This window comes from Hemiscyllium ocellatum, chromosome 15, assembly GCF_020745735.1.
Source record: "Hemiscyllium ocellatum isolate sHemOce1 chromosome 15, sHemOce1.pat.X.cur, whole genome shotgun sequence".
In the NCBI taxonomy this organism is placed as follows: Eukaryota; Metazoa; Chordata; class Chondrichthyes; order Orectolobiformes; family Hemiscylliidae; genus Hemiscyllium; species Hemiscyllium ocellatum.
The window spans coordinates 7,611,787-7,632,146 of NC_083415.1; the positions used below are offsets into that span (position 1 = coordinate 7,611,787).

The window sequence follows — 20,360 nt, forward strand, 5'->3', positions numbered from 1 at the left end:
GACAGTGAGTGTGTCAGTAGTTGTGTCGGTGAGTGTGTCAGTAGTTGTGTCAGTGAGTGTGTCAGTAGTTGTGTCGGTGAGTGGGTCTGCAGTTGTGTTGGTGACTGTGTCAGTAGTTGTGTCGGTGAGTGAATTAGTAGTTGTGACAGTGAGTGTGTCAGTAGTTGTGTCGGTGAGTGTGTCAGTAGTTGTGTCAGTGAGTGTGTCAGTAGTTGTGTCGATGAGTGTGTCTGCAGTTGTGTTGGTGAGTGAATCAGTAGTTGTGTCGGTGAGTGTGTCAGTAGTTGTGTCGGTACTAGTTTCACTGGTCTGTGGTTATACACATAGTTACATGGGGATGTTATGTGTCTGTGTTTCAGTGGGAGGCTCAGTGCTGCCCAGTGCCTGAAACACCCTTGGCTCAGCAACATTGCAGCAAAAAGCAAACAGAGCAAGATCCAATTGAAGTCCCAGCTTCTGCTGAAGAAATATGTAATGAAGCGGCTGTGGAAGGTGAGAGTCAAAAAACATTCCCTGTTGAGACAGCACAGTGACACACCTTCTGGTCTGGTAGGGATTGAACCAAGACTGATGAAGGGCTTATGCCCGAAACATTGATTCTCCTGCTCCTCGGATGCTGCCTGATCTGCTGTGCTTTTCCAGCATCACATTCCCGACATTAAACCAAGATTGTCAAACTCAGAGGTTGGGAGATTACGACAATGCCATAACAGAACGTTAAAACTCTCGTTCAGAGACCAGTGAGTGTGGGTGTTTCCAGAGTAATCTGACTAGAGTCCAAGGTGAGAGATCATAGGCCTCTTTTCGTTTATTCCAAACCTGCACATCATATTGCCCATTGCATTAATGGTAGCTGTTTCTTAGGGTCACAGAAAATGAGTCTCTCTGTTGTGGTTCTGCTCGCCGAGCTGGAAGTTTTTGCTGCAAACGTTTCGTTCCCTGGCTAGGGAACATCATCAGTGCTGTTGGAGCCTTGTGTGAAGCGCTGCTTTGATGTTTCTTCCGGTATTTATAGTGGTTTGTTCTTGCCGCTTCCGGGTGTCTGTTTCAGCTGTAGTGGTTTGTATATGGTGTCCAGGTCAATGTGTCTGTTGATGGAGTTTGGGGATGAATGCCATGCTTCTAGGAATTCTCTGGCTGTTCTCTGTCTGGCTTGTCCTATGATAGTGGTGTTTTCCCAGTCAAATTCATGTTGCTGGTTGTCTGAGTGTATGGCTACTAGAGATAGCTGGTCGTGTCGTTTTGTGGCTAGCTGATGTTCATGGATGCGGATTGTTAGCTGTCTTCCTGTTTGTCCTATATAGTGTTTTGTGCAGTCCTTGCATGGTATTTTGTAAACTACGTTAGTTTGGCTCATGCTGGGTATTGGGTCCTTTGTTCTAGTGAGTTGTTGTCTGAGCGTGGATGTTGGCTTGTGTGCTGTTATGAGTCCTAAGGGTCGCAGTAGTCTGGCTGTCAGTTCTGAGACGCTCCTGACGTATGGTAGAGTGGCTAGTCCTTTTGGTTGTGGCATGTCCTCGTTCCTCGGTCTATCTCTTAGGCATCTGTTGATAAAGTTGCGCGGGTATCCGTTTTTGGCGAATACCTTGTATAGGTGTTCCTCTTCCTCTTTTCGCAGTTCTGGTGTACTGCAGTGTGTTGTGGCCCTTTTGAATAGTGTCCTGATGCAGCTTCATTTGTGTGTGTTGGGGTGGTTACTTTCATAGTTTAAGACTTGGTCTGTGTGTGTTGGTTTCCTGTGTACCCTTGTGGTGAATTCTCCGTTCGGTGTTCTCTCTACTAACACGTCTAGGAATGGGAGTTGGCTACCCTTTTCCTCTTCTCGTGTGAATCGGATTCCTGTGAGTGTGGCGTTGATGATTCGGTGTGTTTTTTCTATTTCTGTGTTTTTGATGATTACAAAGGTGTCATCAACATATCTGATCCAGAGTTTGGGTTGGATTTGTGGTATGGCTGTATGTTCTAACCTTTGCATAACTGCCTCTGCTATGAGTCCCGAGATTGGTGATCCCATGGGTGTTCCGTTGATTTGTTCGTATATCTGATTGTTGAATGTAAAGTGTGTGGTGAGGCACAGGTCCAGTAGTTTAAGTATGCCGTCCTTGTTGATAGGTTCGGCCTCCTGTGTTCTGTTATGTATGTCCAGTAGGTTGGCTATTGTTTCTCTGGCTAGGGTTTTGTCAATTGAAGTGAACAGTGCCGTCACGTCGAATGATACCATGGTTTCTTCTTTGTCTACGTGTGTATTCCTGATGACGTCCAAGAATTCCTGTGTTGATTGTATGGAGTGTTTGGATCCGCTGACTAGGTGTTTCAGTTTTTGTTGTAGTTCTTTGGCCAGTTTGTATGCTGGTGTCCCTGGTAGTGATACTATGGATCTGAGTGGGATGTCTGGTTTGTGTACTTTGGGTAGTCCATAGAATCTGGGGGTGTTGTTGCTTTCAGGTTTCATTCTTTGCTGGTCCGCCTTGGTTATCTGTCCGTTTTTTTTGTAGATTCCTTAGTGTGTTGTTTATTCTATTGGTGAGTTGTGGTGTGGGGTCGGAATCCTTCATTTGGTAGGTGTTGGTGTCTGCGAGTAGTTGTTGTGCTTTACTGATGTAGTCTGATTTATCTAGGATGACCGTCATTCTGCCTTTATCTGCCGGTAGTATGATTATGTTTTTGTCATTTTTCAGTGCTTTCAGTGCTTCCCTCTCCTTGGTGTTGAGGTTATGTGTTTGTCGTTTTCATGGGTACTACCGTTTGTCTCACTGTTTGTTGTGTCTCTTCTGTCAGTCCATTGTTCCTGAGTGTGCTTTCTAGTGCTGCTAGGAAGTCTGCTGTGTTGGCATCCCTGTGGTTGTATTTGAGTCCCTTGGCCAGTATAGTTCTTTCCATGTCTGTGAGCTGTCTGTGGGAGAGGTTTTTAACCCAGTTGTGTGTTGTAGTGTCCTCCTTTTTGTGTGTTAGTTTGTCCATTTTTTCTCTTAGTGCTGTTTTTTTGCAGAGTGTTGTCCTGTTCTGTCCTATAGTGATAGCCTGTTCTATGGTCCGGGTCCATTCCTGATTAGTGGTTTTTGAAATTAACGACTTTTGGCGCGCAATTTCTTGCTTGTATCTGTGCAGTCGGTTGTGAGCGTCTGTGATCATTACCTGGACCATCCTGAATCCGTTCTTCTTGGCTGTTTCCCTGGCTTGTGGGTTATTTACTGGAGGTCTGTACTTGACATATTGTGGAAGGATTTGATTTTTTCTGCATTCGTGGAGGAACCGGAGTTGTTCATATGTTGCGCTGAGGCGGTTAGCGCAGGATTCCCATCTCCTGGCTTGTTTCAGCGTTTCTCGCCTGTAAGTGTTTAAAATCCGATTGAAGATTTGTAGCTCGGGTATCCGTTGTGGTTCTGCTCACCGAGCTGGAAGTTTTTGCTGCAAACGTTTCGTTCCCTGGCTAGGGAACATCATCAGTGCTGTTGGAGCCTCGTGTGAAGCGCTGCTTTGATGTTTCTTCCGGTATTTATATTGGTTTGTTCTTGCCACTTCCGGGTGTCAGTTTCAGCTGCAGTGATTTGTATATGGGATCCAGGTCAATGTGTCTGTTGATGGACTAGCCACTCTACCATACGTCAGGAGCGTCTCAGAACTGACAGCCAGACTACTGCGACCCTTAGGACTCATAACAGCACACAAGCCAACATCCACGCTCAGACAACAACTCGCTAGAACAAAGGACCCAATACCCAGCATGAGCCAAACTAACGTAGTTTACAAAATACCATGCAAGGACTGCACAAAACACTATATAGGACAAACAGGAAGACAGCTAACAATCCGCATTCATGAACATCAGCTAGCCACAAAACGACACGACCAGCTATCCCTAGTAGCCATACACTCAGACAACCAGCAACATGAATTTGACTGGGAAAACACCACTATCATAGGACAAGCCAGACAGAGAACAGCCAGAGAATTCCTAGAAGCATGGCATTCATCCCCAAACTCCATCAACAGACACATTGACCTGGACACCATATACAAACCACTACAGCTGAAACAGACACCCGGAAACGGCAAGAACATCCATCAACAGACACATCGACCTGGACCCCACATACAAATCACTGCAGCTGAAAATGACACCCAGAAGCGGCAAGAACAAACCAATATAAATACCGGAAGAAACATCAATGCAGCGCTTCACACGAGGCTCCAACAGCACTGATGATGTTCCCTAGCCAGGGAATGAAACGTTTGCAGCAAAAACTTCCGGCTCGGCGAGCAGAACCACAACAACGGATACCCGAGCTACAAATCTTCAATCAGATTTTAAACACTTACGGGCGAGAAACGCTGAAACAAGCCAGGAGATGGGAATCCTGCGCTAACCGCCTCAGCGCAACATATGAACAACTCCGGTTCCTCCACGAATGCAGAAAAAATCAAATCCTTCCACAATGTGTCAAGTACAGACCTCCAGTAAATAACCCACAAGCCAGGGAAACAGCCAAGAAGAACGGATTCAGGATGGTCCAGGTAATGATCACAGACGCTCACAACCGACTGCACAGATACAAGCAAGAAATTGCGCGCCAAAGTCGTTAATTTCAAAAACCACTAATCAGGAATGGACCCGGACCATAGAACAGGCTATCACTATAGGACAGAACAGGACAACACTCCGCAAAAAAACAGCACTAAGAGAAAAAATGGACAAACTAACACACAAAAAGGAGGACACTACAACACACAACTGGGTTAAAAACCTCTCCCACAGACAGCTCACAGACATGGAAAGAACTATACTGGCCAAGGGACTCAAATACAACTACAGGGATGCCATCACAGCAGACTTCCTAGTGCAGCACTAGAATGCACACTCAGGAACAATGGACTGACAGAAGAGACACAACAAACAGTGAGACAAACGGTAGTACCCATGAAAACGACAAACACATAACCTCAACACCAAGGAGAGGGAAGCACTGAAAGCACTGAAAAATGACAAAAACATAATCATACTACCGGCAGATAAAGGCAGAATGACGGTCATCCTAGATAAATCAGACTACATCAGTAAAGCACAACAACTACTCGCAGACACCAACACCTACCAAATGAAGGTGTGAAGGATTCCGACCCCACACCACAACTCACCAATAGAATAAACAACACACTAAGGAATCTACAACAATAATGGACAGATAACCAAAGCGGACCAGCAAAGAATGAAACCTGAAAGCAACAACATCCCCAGATTCTATGGACTACCCAAAGTACACAAACCAGACATCCCACTCAGATCCATAGTATCACTACCAGGGACACCAGCATACAAACTGGCCAAAGAACTACAACAAAAACTGAAACACCTAGTCAGCGGATCCAAACACTCCATACAATCAACACAGGAAATCTTGGACATCATCAGGAATACACACATAGACAAAGAAGAAACCATGGTATCATTCGACGTGACGGCACTGTTCACTTCAATTGACAAAACCCTAGCCAGAGAAACAACAGCCAACCTACTGGACATACATAACAGAACACAGGAGGCCGAACCTATCAACAAGGACGGCATACTTAAACTACTGGACCTGTGCCTCACCACACACTTTACATTCAACAATCAGATATACGAACAAATCAACGGAACACCCATGGGATCACCAATCTCGGGACTCATAGCAGAGGCAGTTATGCAAAGGTTAGAACATACAGCCCTACCACAAATTCAACCCAAACTCTGGATCAGATATGTTGATGACACCTTTGTAATCATCAAAAACACAGAAATAGAAAAAACACACCGAATCATCAACGCCACACTCACAGGAATCCGATTCACACGAGAAGAGGAAAAGGATAGCCAACTCCCATTCCTAGACGTGTTAGTAGAGAGAACACCGAACGGAGAATTCACCACAAGGGTACACAGGAAACCAACACACACAGACCAAGTCTTAAACTATGAAAGTAACCACCCCAACACACACAAATGAAGCTGCATCAGGACACTATTCAAAAGGGCCACAACACACTGCAGTACACCAGAACTGCGAAAAGAGGAAGAGGAACACCTATACAAGGTATTCGCCAAAAACGGATACCCACGCAACTTTATCACCAGATGCCTAAGAGATAGACCGAGGAACGAGGACATGCCACAACCAAAAGGACTAGCCACTCTACCATACGTCAGGAGCGTCTCAGAACTGACAGCCAGACTACTGCGACCCTTAGGACTCATAACAGCACACAAGCCAACATCCACGCTCAGACAACAACTCACTAGAACAAAGGACCCAATACCCAGCATGAGCCAAACTAACGTAGTTTACAAAATACCATGCAAGGACTGCACAAAACACTATAGGACAAACAGGAAGACAGCTAACAATCCGCATCCATGAACATCAGCTAGCCACAAAACGACACGACCAGCTATCTCTAGTAGCCATACACTCAGACAACCAGCAACATGAATTTGACTGGGAAAACACCACTATCATAGGACAAGCCAGACAGAGAACAGCCAGAGAATTCCTAGAAGCATGGCATTCATCCCCAAACTCCATCAACAGACACATTGACCTGGACACCATATACAAACCACTACAGCTGAAACTGACACCCGGAAATGGCAAGAACATCCATCAACAGGCACATCGACCTGGACCCCACATACAAATCACTGCAGCTGAAACTGACACCCGGAAGCAGCAAGAACAAACCAATATAAATACCGGAAGAAACATCAAAGCAGCGCTTCACACGAGGCTCCAACAGCACTGATGATGTTCCCTAGCCAGGGAATGAAACGTTTGCAGCAAAAACTTCCGGCTCGGCGAGCAGAACCACAACAACGGATACCCGAGCTACAAATCTTCAATCAGATTTTATGAGTCTCTCTGGTCAGACTGCGCTTTCCCTGCAAGACCTATGTTTCCTTATTGTAACGCCGCTCCCCATCACCAACATATTCAGCACTGACTCATCTCAAGTTTCAAAACCCCCTTACCAAGACATATCAATACTGCATCTGCTCTTAGCAAGAATTATGAATTAGTAAACTTTTTGGAGTGCCGCACTGTCACAGGGTCAGTGCTGAGGGAGTGCCGCACTGTCAGAGGGTCAGTGCTGAGGGAGTGCCGCACTGTCAGAGAGTCAGTACTGAGGGAGTGCCGCACTGTCGGAGGGTCAGTGCTGAGGGAGTGCCGCACTGTCAGAGGGTCAGTGCTGAGGGAGTGCCGCACTGTCAGAGAGTCAGTACTGAGGGAGTGCCGCACTGTCGGAGGGTCAGTGCTGAGGGAGTGCCGCACTGTCAGAGGGTCAGTGCTGAGGGAGTGCCGCACTGTCGGAGGGTCAGTGCTGAGGGAGTGCCGCACTGTCGGAGGGTCAGTACTGAGGGAGTGCCGCACTGTCGGAGGGTCAGTGCTGAGGGAGTGCCGCACTGTCGGAGGGTCAGTGCTGAGGGAGTGCCGCACTGTCGGAGGGTCAGTGCTGAGGGAGTGCCGCACTGTCGGAGGGTCAGTGCTGAGGGAGTGCCGCACTGTCGGAGGGTCAGTGCTGAGGGAGTGCCGCACTGTCGGAGGGTCAGTGCTGAGGGAATGCTGCACTGTCGGAGGGTCAGTGCTGAGGGAGTGCTGCACTGTCAGAGGGTCAGTACTGAGGGAGTGCTGCACTGTCGGAGGGTCAGTGCTGAGGGAGAGCCGCACTGTTGGAGGGTCAGTACTGAGGGAGTGCTGCACTGTCGGAGGGTCAGTGCTGAGGGAGAGCCGCACTGTTGGAGGGTCAGTACTGAGGGAGTGCTGCACTGTCGGAGGGTCAGTGCTGAGGGAGAGCTGCACTGTTGGAGGGTCAGTACTGAGGGAGTGCTGCACTGTCGGAGGGTCAGTGCTGAGGGAGTGCTGCGCGTTCTGTGGTGTTGACTTTAGTATGCCGCATTACACCAATGTCCCCTTTACCTGCTGGTGCTGATGGTAACAGAAATGCTGCAGCTGCTCTCATCTTCCGTGCCGAGTTTTATATCAGAACAAATATCTTTAAAACTGATGGCCTGGGCATTTCCTCTGGACTACCAGTGGTATCTGTTGTGTGTTTGTCGATGGCACGGTGTACATTTTAACACAGACCTTTCCAAAGTCTTTAATTCACTGTGAAGTATTTGGGAGTCTGACTGTGTCAGGGGCACTGCCTGTGCTTTCTTATTTGGGTCTGAAACATTTGTATTGAAGTTGAGAAATTTGTAATAAAGGGGCTTTCACTGTCCTGTGAAGGTGTCCCCCATTCCACTCATCCTATCGTTTATTAATACACTCTCACATCCACTCACAGACACATGGAGATACACATCCAAACACTCACTCACTGACACACTCACTCTTGTAGTTATCCACACAGATACTCACCCATTCTCTTGTTTGCAGACACACTCACACAGACACCCTAACTCTCTCATTCATGGACAAACACACACACACACCATATTCTGACTAGATGATAATAATTCTGGGCACTTTAACTCCTTGAGTTTGTTTCAATGGTGGGTACTGCCTCACTCTCCAAGTGTTGGGACTTATTCCTATACAATAGCCCTCTTGAAGATTAACCACCAGCACCCACCTACCCTGCCATTCCCCCTCATCCCAGACTCATATCTGCATTGCTCCCTTCATCCCTTTACTCTCTCAGATCCCCACCCTCACCTCCTAGTCTCACTGTTTCTTTTTCCCCGCTCACTCTCTCCTTACTGAGGAATCAGGTCACTGTTTAAATCTTGAAGTGATGTGACCAGAAACCGTCTGGCGGGTGCTGCCTCAATGTGAACTGTTTCATTTCCTGGTTCCAGTTGAAATCCAATCCCTTTGTTTTGTTTTACAGAAGAATTATTATGCCGTTGCTGCAGCGAACAGACTGAAAAAGATCGGCAGCTGTGGATCACTCACCGCTCTGACAATCTGAGAGAATTCTCAAGGTGTGATCCACCGACTGGACAACACTCAAGCTTCATCATATGTTGCTCTGTAGGAATCGGAATAAGCAGGAGACAAGAATATCTTGTAGAGAACTACTGTACAGTGTATCCCTCTGTTACTGTACAGAGTATCCCTGCAGTGTATCCCAGTGTGTTACTGTACAGAGTATTCCTGCAGCGTATCCCAGTGTGTTACTGTACAGAGTATTCCTGCAGTTTATCCCAGTGTGTTATTGTACAGAGTATTCCTGCAGTGTATCCCAGTGTGTTATTGTACAGAGTATTCCTGCAGTGTTTCCCAGGGTGTTACTGTGCAGAGTACCCCTACAGTATATCCCAGTGTGTTACTGTACAGAGTATTCCTGCAGTATATCCCAGTGTGTTACTGTACAGAGTATTCCTGCAGTGTATCCCAGTGTGTTATTGTACAGAGTATTCCTGCAGTGTATCCCAGTGTGTTACTGTGCAGAGTATCCCTACAGTATATCCCAGTGTGTTACTGTACAGAGTATTCCTGCAGTGTTTCCCAGTGTGTTACTGTGCAGAGTATCCCTGCAGTGTATCCCAGTGTGTTACTGTACAGAGTATTCCTGCAGTGTATCCCTGTGTGTTATTGTACAGACTATCCCTACAGTGTATCCCAGTGTGTTATTGTACAGAGTATCCCTACAGTGTATCCCAGTGTGTTACTGTACAGAGTATTCCTGCAGTGTATCCCTGTGTGTTACTGTACAGAGTATCCTTACAGTATATCCCAGTGTGTTATTGCACAGAGTATCCCTACAGTGTATCCCAGTGTGTTACTGTACAGAGTAATCCTGCAGTGTATCCCAGTGTATTACTGTACAGATTTTTCGGCAGTGTTTCCCAGTGTGTTATTGTACAGAGTATTCCTGCAGTGTATCCCAGTGTGTTACTGTGCAGAGTACCCCTACAGTGTATCCCAGTGTGTTACTGTACAGAGTAATCCTGCAGTGTATCCTAGTGTATTACTGTACAGATTTTTCGGCAGTGTTTCCCAGTGTGTTATTGTACAGAGTATTCCTGCAGTGTATCCCAGTGTGTTACTGTGCAGAGTACCCCTACAGTATATCCCAGTGTGTTACTGTACAGAGTATTCCTGCAGTATATCCCAGTGTGTTATTGTACAGAGTATTCCTGCAGTGTATCCCAGTGTGTTAGTGTGCAGAGTATCCCTACAGTATATCCCAGTGTGTTACTGTGCAGAGTATTCCTGCAGTGTTTCCCAGTGTGTTACTGTACAGAGTATTCTGGCAGTGTATCCCAGTGTGTTATTGTACAGAGTATTCCTACAGTATATCCCAGTGTTTTACTGTACAGAATATTCCTGCAGCGTATCCCAGTGTGTTACTGTACAGCGTATCCCTACAGTATATCCCAGTGTGTTACTGTACAGAGTATCCCTACAGTGTATCCCAGTGTTACTGTACAGAGTATTCCTGCAGTGTATCCTTGTGTGTTATTGTACAGAGTATCCCTACAGTGTATCCCAGGGTGTTACTGTACAGAGTATTCCTGCAGTGTATCCCTGTGTGTTACTGTACAGAGTATCCTTACAGTATATCCCAGTGTGTTATTGTACAGAGTATCCCTACAGTGTATCCCAGTGTGTTACTGTACAGAGTAATCCTGCAGTGTATCCCAGTGTATTACTGTACAGATTTTTCGGCAGTGTTTCCCAGTGTGTTACTGTACAGAGTATTCCTGCAGTGTATCCTTGTGTGTTATTGTACAGACTATCCCTACAGTGTATCCCAGTGTATTATTGTACAGAGTATCCCTACAGTGTATCCCAGTGTGTTACTGTACAGAGTATTCCTGCAGTGTATCCCATTGTGTTACTGTACAAGGTATTCCTGCAGTGTATCCCTGTGTGTTACTGTACAGACTATCCCTACAGTGTATCCCAGTGTATTATTGTACAGAGTATCCCTACAGTGTATCCCAGTGTGTTATTGTACAGAGTATCCCTACAGTGTATCCCAGTGTGTTATTGTACAGAGTATTCCTGCAGTGTATCCCTGTGTGTTACTGTACAGAGTATCCTTACAGTATATCCCAGTGTGTTACTGTACAGAGTAATCCTGCAGTGTATCCCAGTGTTATACTGTACAGATTTTTCGGCAGTGTTTCCCAGTGTGTTACTGTACAGAGTATTCCTGCAGTGTATCCCTGTGTGTTACTGTACAGAGTATCCTTACAGTGCATCCCATTGTGTTATTGTACAGAGAATCCCTGCAGTGTATCCCAGTGTGTCACTGTACAAAGTATCCGTGCAGTGTATCCCAGTGTATTATTGTACAGAGTATCCCTACAGTGTATCCCAGTGTGTTACATGTACAGAGTATTCTAGCAGTGTATCCCAGTGTGTTACTGTACAGAGTATCCCTACAGTGTATCCCAGTGTGTTACTGTACAGAGTATTCCTGCAGTGTTTCCCAGTGTGTTACAGCACAGAGTATTCCTACAGTATATCCCAGTGTGTTATTGCACAGAGTATCCTTACAGTATATCCCAGTGTGTTACTATACAGAGTAATCCTGCAGTGTATCCCAGTGTTATACTGTACAGATTTTTCGGCAGTGTTTCCCAGTGTGTTACTGTACAGAGTATTCCTGCAGTGTTTCCCAGTGTGTTATTGTATAGAGTATTCCTACAGTGTATCCCAGTGTGTTACAGCACAGAGTATTCCTACAGTATATCCCAGTGTGTTATTGTACAGAGTATTCCTACAGTGTATCCCAGTGTGTTACTGTACAGAGTATTCCTGCAGTGTTTCCCAGTGTGTTATTGTACTGAGTAGTCCTACAGTGTATCCCAGTGTGTTACAGTACAGAGTATTCCTACAGTATATCCCAGTGTGTTACTGTACAGCGTATCCCTACAGTATATCCCAGTGTGTTACTGTACAGAGTATGCCAGCAGTGTATCCCAGTGTGTTACTGTACAGATTTTTCGGCAGTGTATCCCAGTGTGTTACTGTACAGAGTATTCCTGCAGCGAATCCCATTGTGTTACTGTACAGATTTTTCGGCAGTGTATCCCAGTGTGTTACTGTACAGAGTATTCCTGCAGCGTATCCCATTGTGTTACCCTACAGAGTATCCCTACAGTGTATCCCAGTGTGTTACTGTACAGAGTATGCCTGCAGTATATCCCAGTGTGTTACTGTACAGATTTTTCGGCAGTGTATCCCAGTGTGTTACTGTACAGAGTATTCCTGCAGCGTATCCCATTGTCTTACTGTACAGATGTTTCGGCAGTGTATCCCAGTGTGTTACTGTACAGAGTATTCCTGCAGCGTATCCCATTGTGTTACTGTACAGATTTTTCAGCAGTGTATCCCAGTGTGTTACTGTACAGAGTATCCCTACAGTGTACCCCATTGTGTTACTGAACAGAGTATTCCTACAGTATATCCCAGTGTGTTACTGTACAGAGTATTCCGGCAGTGTATCCCAGTGTGTTACTATACAGAGTATCCCTACAGTATATCCCAGTGTGTTATTGCACAGAGTATTCCTACAGTATATCTCAGTGTGTTACTGTACAGATATCCCTACAGTGTATCCCAGTGTGTTACTGTACAGAGTTTTCCTGCAGTATATCCCAGTGTGTTACTGTACAGAGTATTCCGGCAGTGTATCCCAGTGTGTTACTGTACAGAGTATCCCTACAGTATATCCCAGTGTGTTATTGCACAGAGTATTTCTACAGTATATCTCAGTGTGTTAGTGTACAGATATCCCTACAGTATATCCCAGTGTGTTACTGTACAGAGTATTCCTGCAGTGTATCCCTGTGTGTTACGGTACAGAGTTTCCCTACAGTGTATCCCAGTGTGTTATTGTACAGAGTATCCCTACAGTATGTCCCAGTGTGTTACTGTACAGAGCATCCCTGCAGTGTAACCCAGTGTATTATTGTACAAAGTATCCCTGCAGTGTATCCCTGTGTGTTACTGCACAGAGTATCCCTACAGTATATCCCAGTGTGTTACTGCACAGAGTATCCCTGCAGTGTATTCCAGTGTATTATTGTACAGAGTATCCCTACAGTGTATCCCTGTGTGTTACTGTACAGAGTATCCCTATAGTGTATCCCAGTGTGTTATTGTACAGAGTATCCATGCAGTGTATCCCAGTGTATTACTGTACAAAGTATCCCTACAGTCTATCCCAGTGTGTTAGTGTACAGAGTATCCCTACAGTATATCCCAGTGTGTTACTGTACAGAGTATCCCTGCAGTGTATCCCAGTGTATTATTGTACAGAGTATCCCTACAGTATATCCCGGTGTGTTACAGTACAGCATATCCCTACAGTGTATCCCAGAGTATTAATGTACTGAGTATCCCTACAGTGTATCCCAGTGTGTTACTGTACAGAGTATCCCTATAGTGTATCCCAGTGTGTTATTGTACAGAGTATCCATGCAGTGTATCCCAGTGTGTTACTGTACAAAGTATCCCTACAGTCTATCCCAGTGTGTTAGTGTACAGAGTATCCCTACAGTATATCCCAGTGTGTTACTGTACAGAGTATCCCTGCAGTGTATCCCAGTGTATTATTGTACAGAGTATCCCTACAGTATATCACGGTGTGTTACTGTACAGCATATCCCTACAGTGTATCCCAGTGTATTAATGTACTGAGTATCCCTACAGTGTATCCCAGTGTGTTACTGTACAAGGTATCCCTTCAGTATATCCCAGTGTGTTACTGTACAGAGTATTCCTGCAGTATATCCCAGTGAGTTACTGTACAGAGTATCCCTACAGTGTATCCCAGTGTATTATTGTACAGAGTATCCCTGCAGTGTATGCCAGTGTGTTACTGTACAAAGTATCCCTACAGTATATCCCAGTGTGTTATTGTACAGAGTATTCCTGCAGTATATCCCAGTGTGTTACTGTACAGAGTATCCCTGCAGTGTATCCCAGTGTATTATTATACAGAGTATCCGTACAGTGTATCCCAGTGTGTTACTGTACAGAGTATCCCTACAGTGTATCCCAGTGTGTTACTGTACAGAGTATTCCTGCAATGTTTCCCAGTGTGTTATTGTACAGAGTATTCCGGCAGTGTATCCCAGTGTGTTATTGTACTGCGTATTCCTGCAGTGTATCCCAGTGTGTTACAGTATAGAGTATTCCTACAGTATATCCCAGTGTGTTACTGTACAGCATATCCCTACAGTATATCCCAGTGTGTTACTGTACAGAGTATGCCTGCAGTGTATCCCAGTGTGTTACTGTACAGAGTATCCCTACAGTGTACCCCAGTGTGTTACTGTACAGCGTATCCCTACAGTATATCCCAGTGTGTTACTGTACAGAGTATGCCTGCAGTGTATCCCAGTGTGTTACTGTACAGAGTATCCCTATAGTGTATCCCAGTGTGTTATTGTACAGAGTATCCATGCAGTGTATCCCAGTGTGTTACTGTACAAAGTATCCCTACAGTCTATCCCAGTGTGTTAGTGTACAGAGTATCCCTACAGTATATCCCAGTGTGTTACTGTACAGAGTATCCCTGCAGTGTATCCCAGTGTATTATTGTACAGAGTATCCCTACAGTATATCACGGTGTGTTACTGTACAGCATATCCCTACAGTGTATCCCAGTGTATTAATGTACTGAGTATCCCTACAGTGTATCCCAGTGTGTTACTGTACAAGGTATCCCTTCAGTATATCCCAGTGTGTTACTGTACAGAGTATTCCTGCAGTATATCCCAGTGAGTTACTGTACAGAGTATCCCTACAGTGTATCCCAGTGTATTATTGTACAGAGTATCCCTGCAGTGTATGCCAGTGTGTTACTGTACAAAGTATCCCTACAGTATATCCCAGTGTGTTATTGTACAGAGTATTCCTGCAGTATATCCCAGTGTGTTACTGTACAGAGTATCCCTGCAGTGTATCCCAGTGTATTATTATACAGAGTATCCGTACAGTGTATCCCAGTGTGTTACTGTACAGAGTATCCCTACAGTGTATCCCAGTGTGTTACTGTACAGAGTATTCCTGCAATGTTTCCCAGTGTGTTATTGTACAGAGTATTCCGGCAGTGTATCCCAGTGTGTTATTGTACTGCGTATTCCTGCAGTGTATCCCAGTGTGTTACAGTATAGAGTATTCCTACAGTATATCCCAGTGTGTTACTGTACAGCATATCCCTACAGTATATCCCAGTGTGTTACTGTACAGAGTATGCCTGCAGTGTATCCCAGTGTGTTACTGTACAGAGTATCCCTACAGTGTACCCCAGTGTGTTACTGTACAGCGTATCCCTACAGTATATCCCAGTGTGTTACTGTACAGAGTATGCCTGCAGTGTATCCCAGTGTGTTACTGTACAGATTTTTCGGCAGTGTATCCCAGTGTGTTACTGTACAGAGTATTCCTGCAGTGTATCCTATTGTGTTACTGTATAGAGTATCCCTACAGTATATCCCAGTGTGTTACTGTACAGAGTATTCCTGTAGTATATCTCAGTGTGTTATTGTACAGAGTATCCCTACAGTGTATCCCAGTGCCTTACTGGACAGAGTATTCCTGCAGTGTATCCCAGTGTGTTACTGTTCAGAGTGTTAGTGCAATATATCCCAGTGTGTTACTTTTGTTGGGAATACATATATCTATTTTTGGAATTTGTTTAAAGTCTGGAAAATATTGATTTGTTTGGAAGAAGAAGGATGTATTTGCGTATACACCTACCTTCGGCAGAGTCTATGGGGTCTGTGTGCTGACGGTTGCCTAGCAGCCCTCCCTGGTTTTGGTTTAGCAGCAGTAATGCTGCTGAGTCTCTCACACTTTTCTCCTGGTTTTGGAAATTGGAATTTGGATAAAATTGCTGTCTCAGTATTCTGAGCTGCTTGCACACACTGAAACTCTGAATTGGGAACAGTCTTGGATTTGAGTCGATTTCCAAATGAACAGAAACATCCTTTAAACAATGTTCCATCTGTGTATGACTATTGAGCACTTTGATTTTAAGAACACGATGTTTGTGGGACTGTGAAAATTCATTAAGCTTTATCCTTTGTTTAACAGGCCAGTGATCAATTTGGTCATTTTGGTCTTTTAAAAATATCATCTCCACAGAGTTGTGGTTGTCGTTTTGAGTCTGAGTGTGTTTGTTTGGGATTTAGAGGAATAAACAAAAGATGTCATTCAACACTGCAATGTAGTTCAGATGTTAACCAATTTTATTTTGAAGAGATTAGAGTTTTGTTGATAACAAATGGACTACATTGACTTCTTGAAAGAAGTCTGTTGAAAGCCTTTTTTCTTCTGGATAGCAGTAATTAAAGGAAACAACTGGCCAATCAATTTTGACTGAATCAGAAGATTTACATTAATAATGGAAGTGAATATCAGTGTATCCCTACTAACACAGGCGCAGCATACAGAGGGCCATTTTATATGGTCAGTGGGTCATTGGATGTCAAGTAGTAATAATTAATAGAGAATAATGTTTCTCATGTAATATGATTAAAATGGTTTTGGAAGTGGCTAAAACTTTCTGGCAGATGTTGGAGGTATCCCATAACTAGTTTGGGCGGCACCGTGGTTAGCACTGCTGCCTCACAGCGCCAGAGACCGGGGTTCAATTCCCACCTCAGGCGACTGACTGTGTGGAGTTTGCACGTTCTCCCTGTGGGTTTCCTCCGGGTGCTCTGGTTTCCTCCCACAGTCCAAAGATGCACGGAATAGGTGAATTGGCCATGCTAAATTGCTCGTAGTGTTAGGTGAAGGGGTAAATGTAGGGGAATGGATCTGGGTGGGTTGCTCTTAGAAGGGTTGGTGTGGACTTGTTGGGCCAAAGAGCCTGTTTCCACACTGTAAGTGATCTAAATCTAGTTTAACAGATTGAAGTAAGGCTAAAATAATGGAATTGGCAATAAAAAGAGTAGAATTTCCTGAAAAGGCTAAGAAGGCAGAGATAATCAAAGAATTAGCACAGTCTTTGAGATTGGTGGAAATATCAGAGGGACCAGGTACACCAGGTGGTGAGTGAGTGCAGAAGCAACAGTTAGATTTTATGAAAGCAGAGAAAGCAAAGAGCATTGAAATTGAAAAGGAAATGGAAGTTTTAAAAATAGTTTGAACTTGAGGAAAAAGAAAGAGGGAAGAGTATTTCAGGCAAGAGAAAAGGAGGGCGAAATGAAATATGAGTTTTAGATTGGAGTTACAAATGAAGATATCTAATATAGAAAAGAAAAACCGAACGTAGCAATATGATGTTTAAATTTCTACGACTTTGTGATTTGAGGAAATGTAGACTGCATTTAATTCAACAAAGTAGCAATACAAATGAAGTTGCTGAAAGGAAACTAGACACTGTTTGTGTAGAGCAGGTGGCAGGTCGCACTGATGAGGCTTATCCACCACTTTCAAATAGATTACGATGAAGTGCATATGAACTAATTCCTGCAGTATTCAGGAAAAATTATTTGAAACATAAGGAAGCAGCCTGGGCAGACTTGGATTGAACTTGAAAGGAAAAAGCAAAAACATTTTGTTAGCTAGGTATGTGCATTTGGAATAAATGTCACATATGATGCCCTCAGGGAAACCATTCTCTTACAAGAACTAGAAAAGAAAATCACTTCCTCCATTTTTAGAATTAGTGTTGAAGACTAGAGGGTTGCAACAGCTGGACAGGCAGAGCAGATATCTGCTGATGATGAGCTGATCCATAAAACTGAAGCATTTTCCCAACATCTCCATAAACTCGAGAAGGATAGAAACTGGGAGACTGAAAAGAAAGTAAGTCGTACAGAAAAGGGTAAAGAAAGGACAGCTGGGAGTGCTCCACAATTCCTGTCTGGGATCAAAATGGGAAAGTGCTGAGGCTGAAGGTGTAAATCAGAAGTCTAAGTGTTTCCATTGTAACAAGGTGGGACACCTTCATTCAGAATGCTGGAAATCACAAGGGAAACCCATGGGAGTTATTGGGGTTTATAAGAGTGAGTCTGAATAGGAGAAAGTTAGAACACTACAGATTAATTAGTAGCTTTAATTATGAAGAGGGAATTGGTTTAGCTCAGTCGGCTGGGTTGTTGGTTTACATAGGAGAAAGTGAGGACTGCAGATGCTGGAGATCAGAGCTGAAAAATGTGTTGCTGGAAAAGCGCAGCAGGTCAGGCAGCATCCGAGGAGCAGGAGAGTCGACGTTTCGGGCATGAGCTCTTCTTCAGCCCTGAAGAAGGGCTCATGCCCGAAACGTCGATTCTCCTGCTCCTTGAATGCTGCCTGACCTGCTGCATTTTTCCAGCAACACATTTTCAGCTGTTGATTTACATAGCAGAGTGATGCTAACAGCCTGGGTTCAATTCCCATCACCGGTTTGAGGTTACCGTAGAGGACTCTCCATCTTAACCTCTTCCCTCATCTGAGGTCTGGTGGCCCTCAGGTTAAATCCCCACCAATTGCCTCTCTCTCTAATGAGAGAGCAACCCCTATGGTCTGGTAAGACTATGGTGACACAATACAAAAACTTATAAAGATGAAACCTAAGATGAACTCTGCTGGGATGTGAACAAGGTAGGTGAGATATATATAGTTTTTTGATGAGATGAAAGGTAATTCTTTCTTCCTCAAATGATACAGCTAAACCCGTAACTATGTGAAGAGAGGCAGGAGCTGTTCAAAGTCTCTCACTGGACAAAGACATAATTTGTCTTCAGGCAGTGCAGCGGAAGCCAATATTTTAAGAAATTGAATTAGTGGAAAGTTGAAACATGTAAGAATATCTTTGAAATGTTTATATCCGTTCCTTTTTTGAAAGTCGAACAAGTGATGAAGCAGTTTGTCATTCTGAGAAATGAAGCCAGACAGTTGTTTGAGTTGACAGTGGGTGAGAATTTCAGTGAGAGGGATCTCAACACCGTACATTTTAAGAGTGTTATGGAAAAGGAAAAAAATGGTCTGCAAAAAGGGGTTTTGGATTGGGTGGAGGTGGATTTTATGAAAGTGAGGCAGGATCTGGTCTGGGATCAGCTACTTGTGGGAAAACGCACAGAGGAAGAAATAAGGAGAGTACAGGTTCTTCAGAGTCAAATGAAGGAGCAATAAACTCAGTCCTGAATTTTTCTAGAAATCTAGGGTTCCCTAAGTTCTGGAGTTGCTTGTCTTATCTTTCAGAGATGTTCTGAATGAATCTGCCATGTTTAGTCCAATTAGACCAGTTTATGGCCCACTAAAGGAATGGGGTCATAGAACATAGAAAAATACAGCGCAGTACAGGCCCTTCGGCCCTCGATGTTGCACCGACCAAATCCTACCTAACCTACACTAGCCCAATAACCTCCATATGCCTATCCAATGCCCGCTTAAATGACCATAAAGAGGGAGAGTTCACCACTGCTACTGGCAGGGCATTCCATGAACTCACAACCCGCTGCGTAAAGAATCTACCCCTAACATCTGTCCTATACCTACCACCCCTTAATTTAAAGCTGTGTCCCCTAGTAACAGCTGACTCCATTAGCGGTAAAAGGTTCTCTAGCCGGAAGAGTTAACCCCATGCCCAGATCAGGTGTCGGGGGAAAGGTAGCTGCTCAGGTTTCAGTTATTCAGTCCGGGCAACCATGCCGTTGAAATAAGACTGGCACATCTTGAATAAGTCATTTTTGACTCCACTGTCGTGACTGGGACTTTGTTTTGCTGTTGGGCATGGATCAAACTGCGAGTCCTGAAGACGATAGCGTGTTCACCACCATTTTTTTAACTGATGATTCGGTGGATTCTGGATCTACCATATCTGATTTAAAACTCGACAGTGACGCGTTCGTGATGAATGCAGATATGGAAGTGATTAACCCTGAGAATGAAGTAGAATTAGAAGAGAAGACACGACTGATTAACCAAGTGTTGGAACTTCAGCACACTCTAGAAGAGCTGTCTGCACGTGTAGATGCTGTAAAAGAAGAGAACCTTAAACTAAAGTCTGAAAATCAAGTCCTTGGGCAATATATAGAAAACCTCATGTCAGCTTCTAGTGTTTTCCAGACAACAGACACAAAAAGCAAACGAAAGTAACAGCTAGTTGATTTGATCATCAGATTTTAAACTGTATATACATGCTCGGTCTTAAAATATCTTCATCTGCTTCAATTTCTTAAAACATTTGGCTAATTAAATTTGACTAGTGTTGATTAATACATTCTAAAATTTGTTCCTTTTAACCTGAATTCCTTCAAGGACAAAATTTTAGGAAGCTTTATTGAGCATAGTTCTTGCCCTTGTTAACAGGTTTACATTTAGTAATATGTTATAGTGTAATCCTTCAAACTTGTATATTAGTATTATGCACATTGGACTTTATTTTGAGAGTATAGTCTATAAAGGCATGCTGTAGCTTCCGTA

General features: G+C 44.2%; 2 protein-coding genes across 2 annotated transcripts in view; both read left to right on the forward strand.

The window, feature by feature from the left end:
• Positions 1 to 8,949, forward strand: part of LOC132822641 (myosin light chain kinase 3-like) — a 68,538-nt gene extending 59,589 nt beyond the window's left edge. The window contains exons 8-9 of the mRNA XM_060835886.1: positions 360 to 492; positions 8,869 to 8,949. Coding sequence (XP_060691869.1) covers positions 360 to 492; positions 8,869 to 8,949 — 214 coding nt within the window. The remainder of the gene's footprint in view (positions 1 to 359; positions 493 to 8,868) is intronic.
• Positions 8,950 to 19,667: 10,718 nt separating this feature from the next.
• Positions 19,668 to 20,142, forward strand: LOC132822642 (short coiled-coil protein B-like). Its single transcript, XM_060835887.1, has one exon. It carries the CDS (start codon positions 19,668 to 19,670, stop codon positions 20,031 to 20,033), a length of 366 nt encoding a protein of 121 aa, XP_060691870.1. The 3' UTR covers positions 20,034 to 20,142.
• Positions 20,143 to 20,360: the final 218 nt, after the last annotated feature.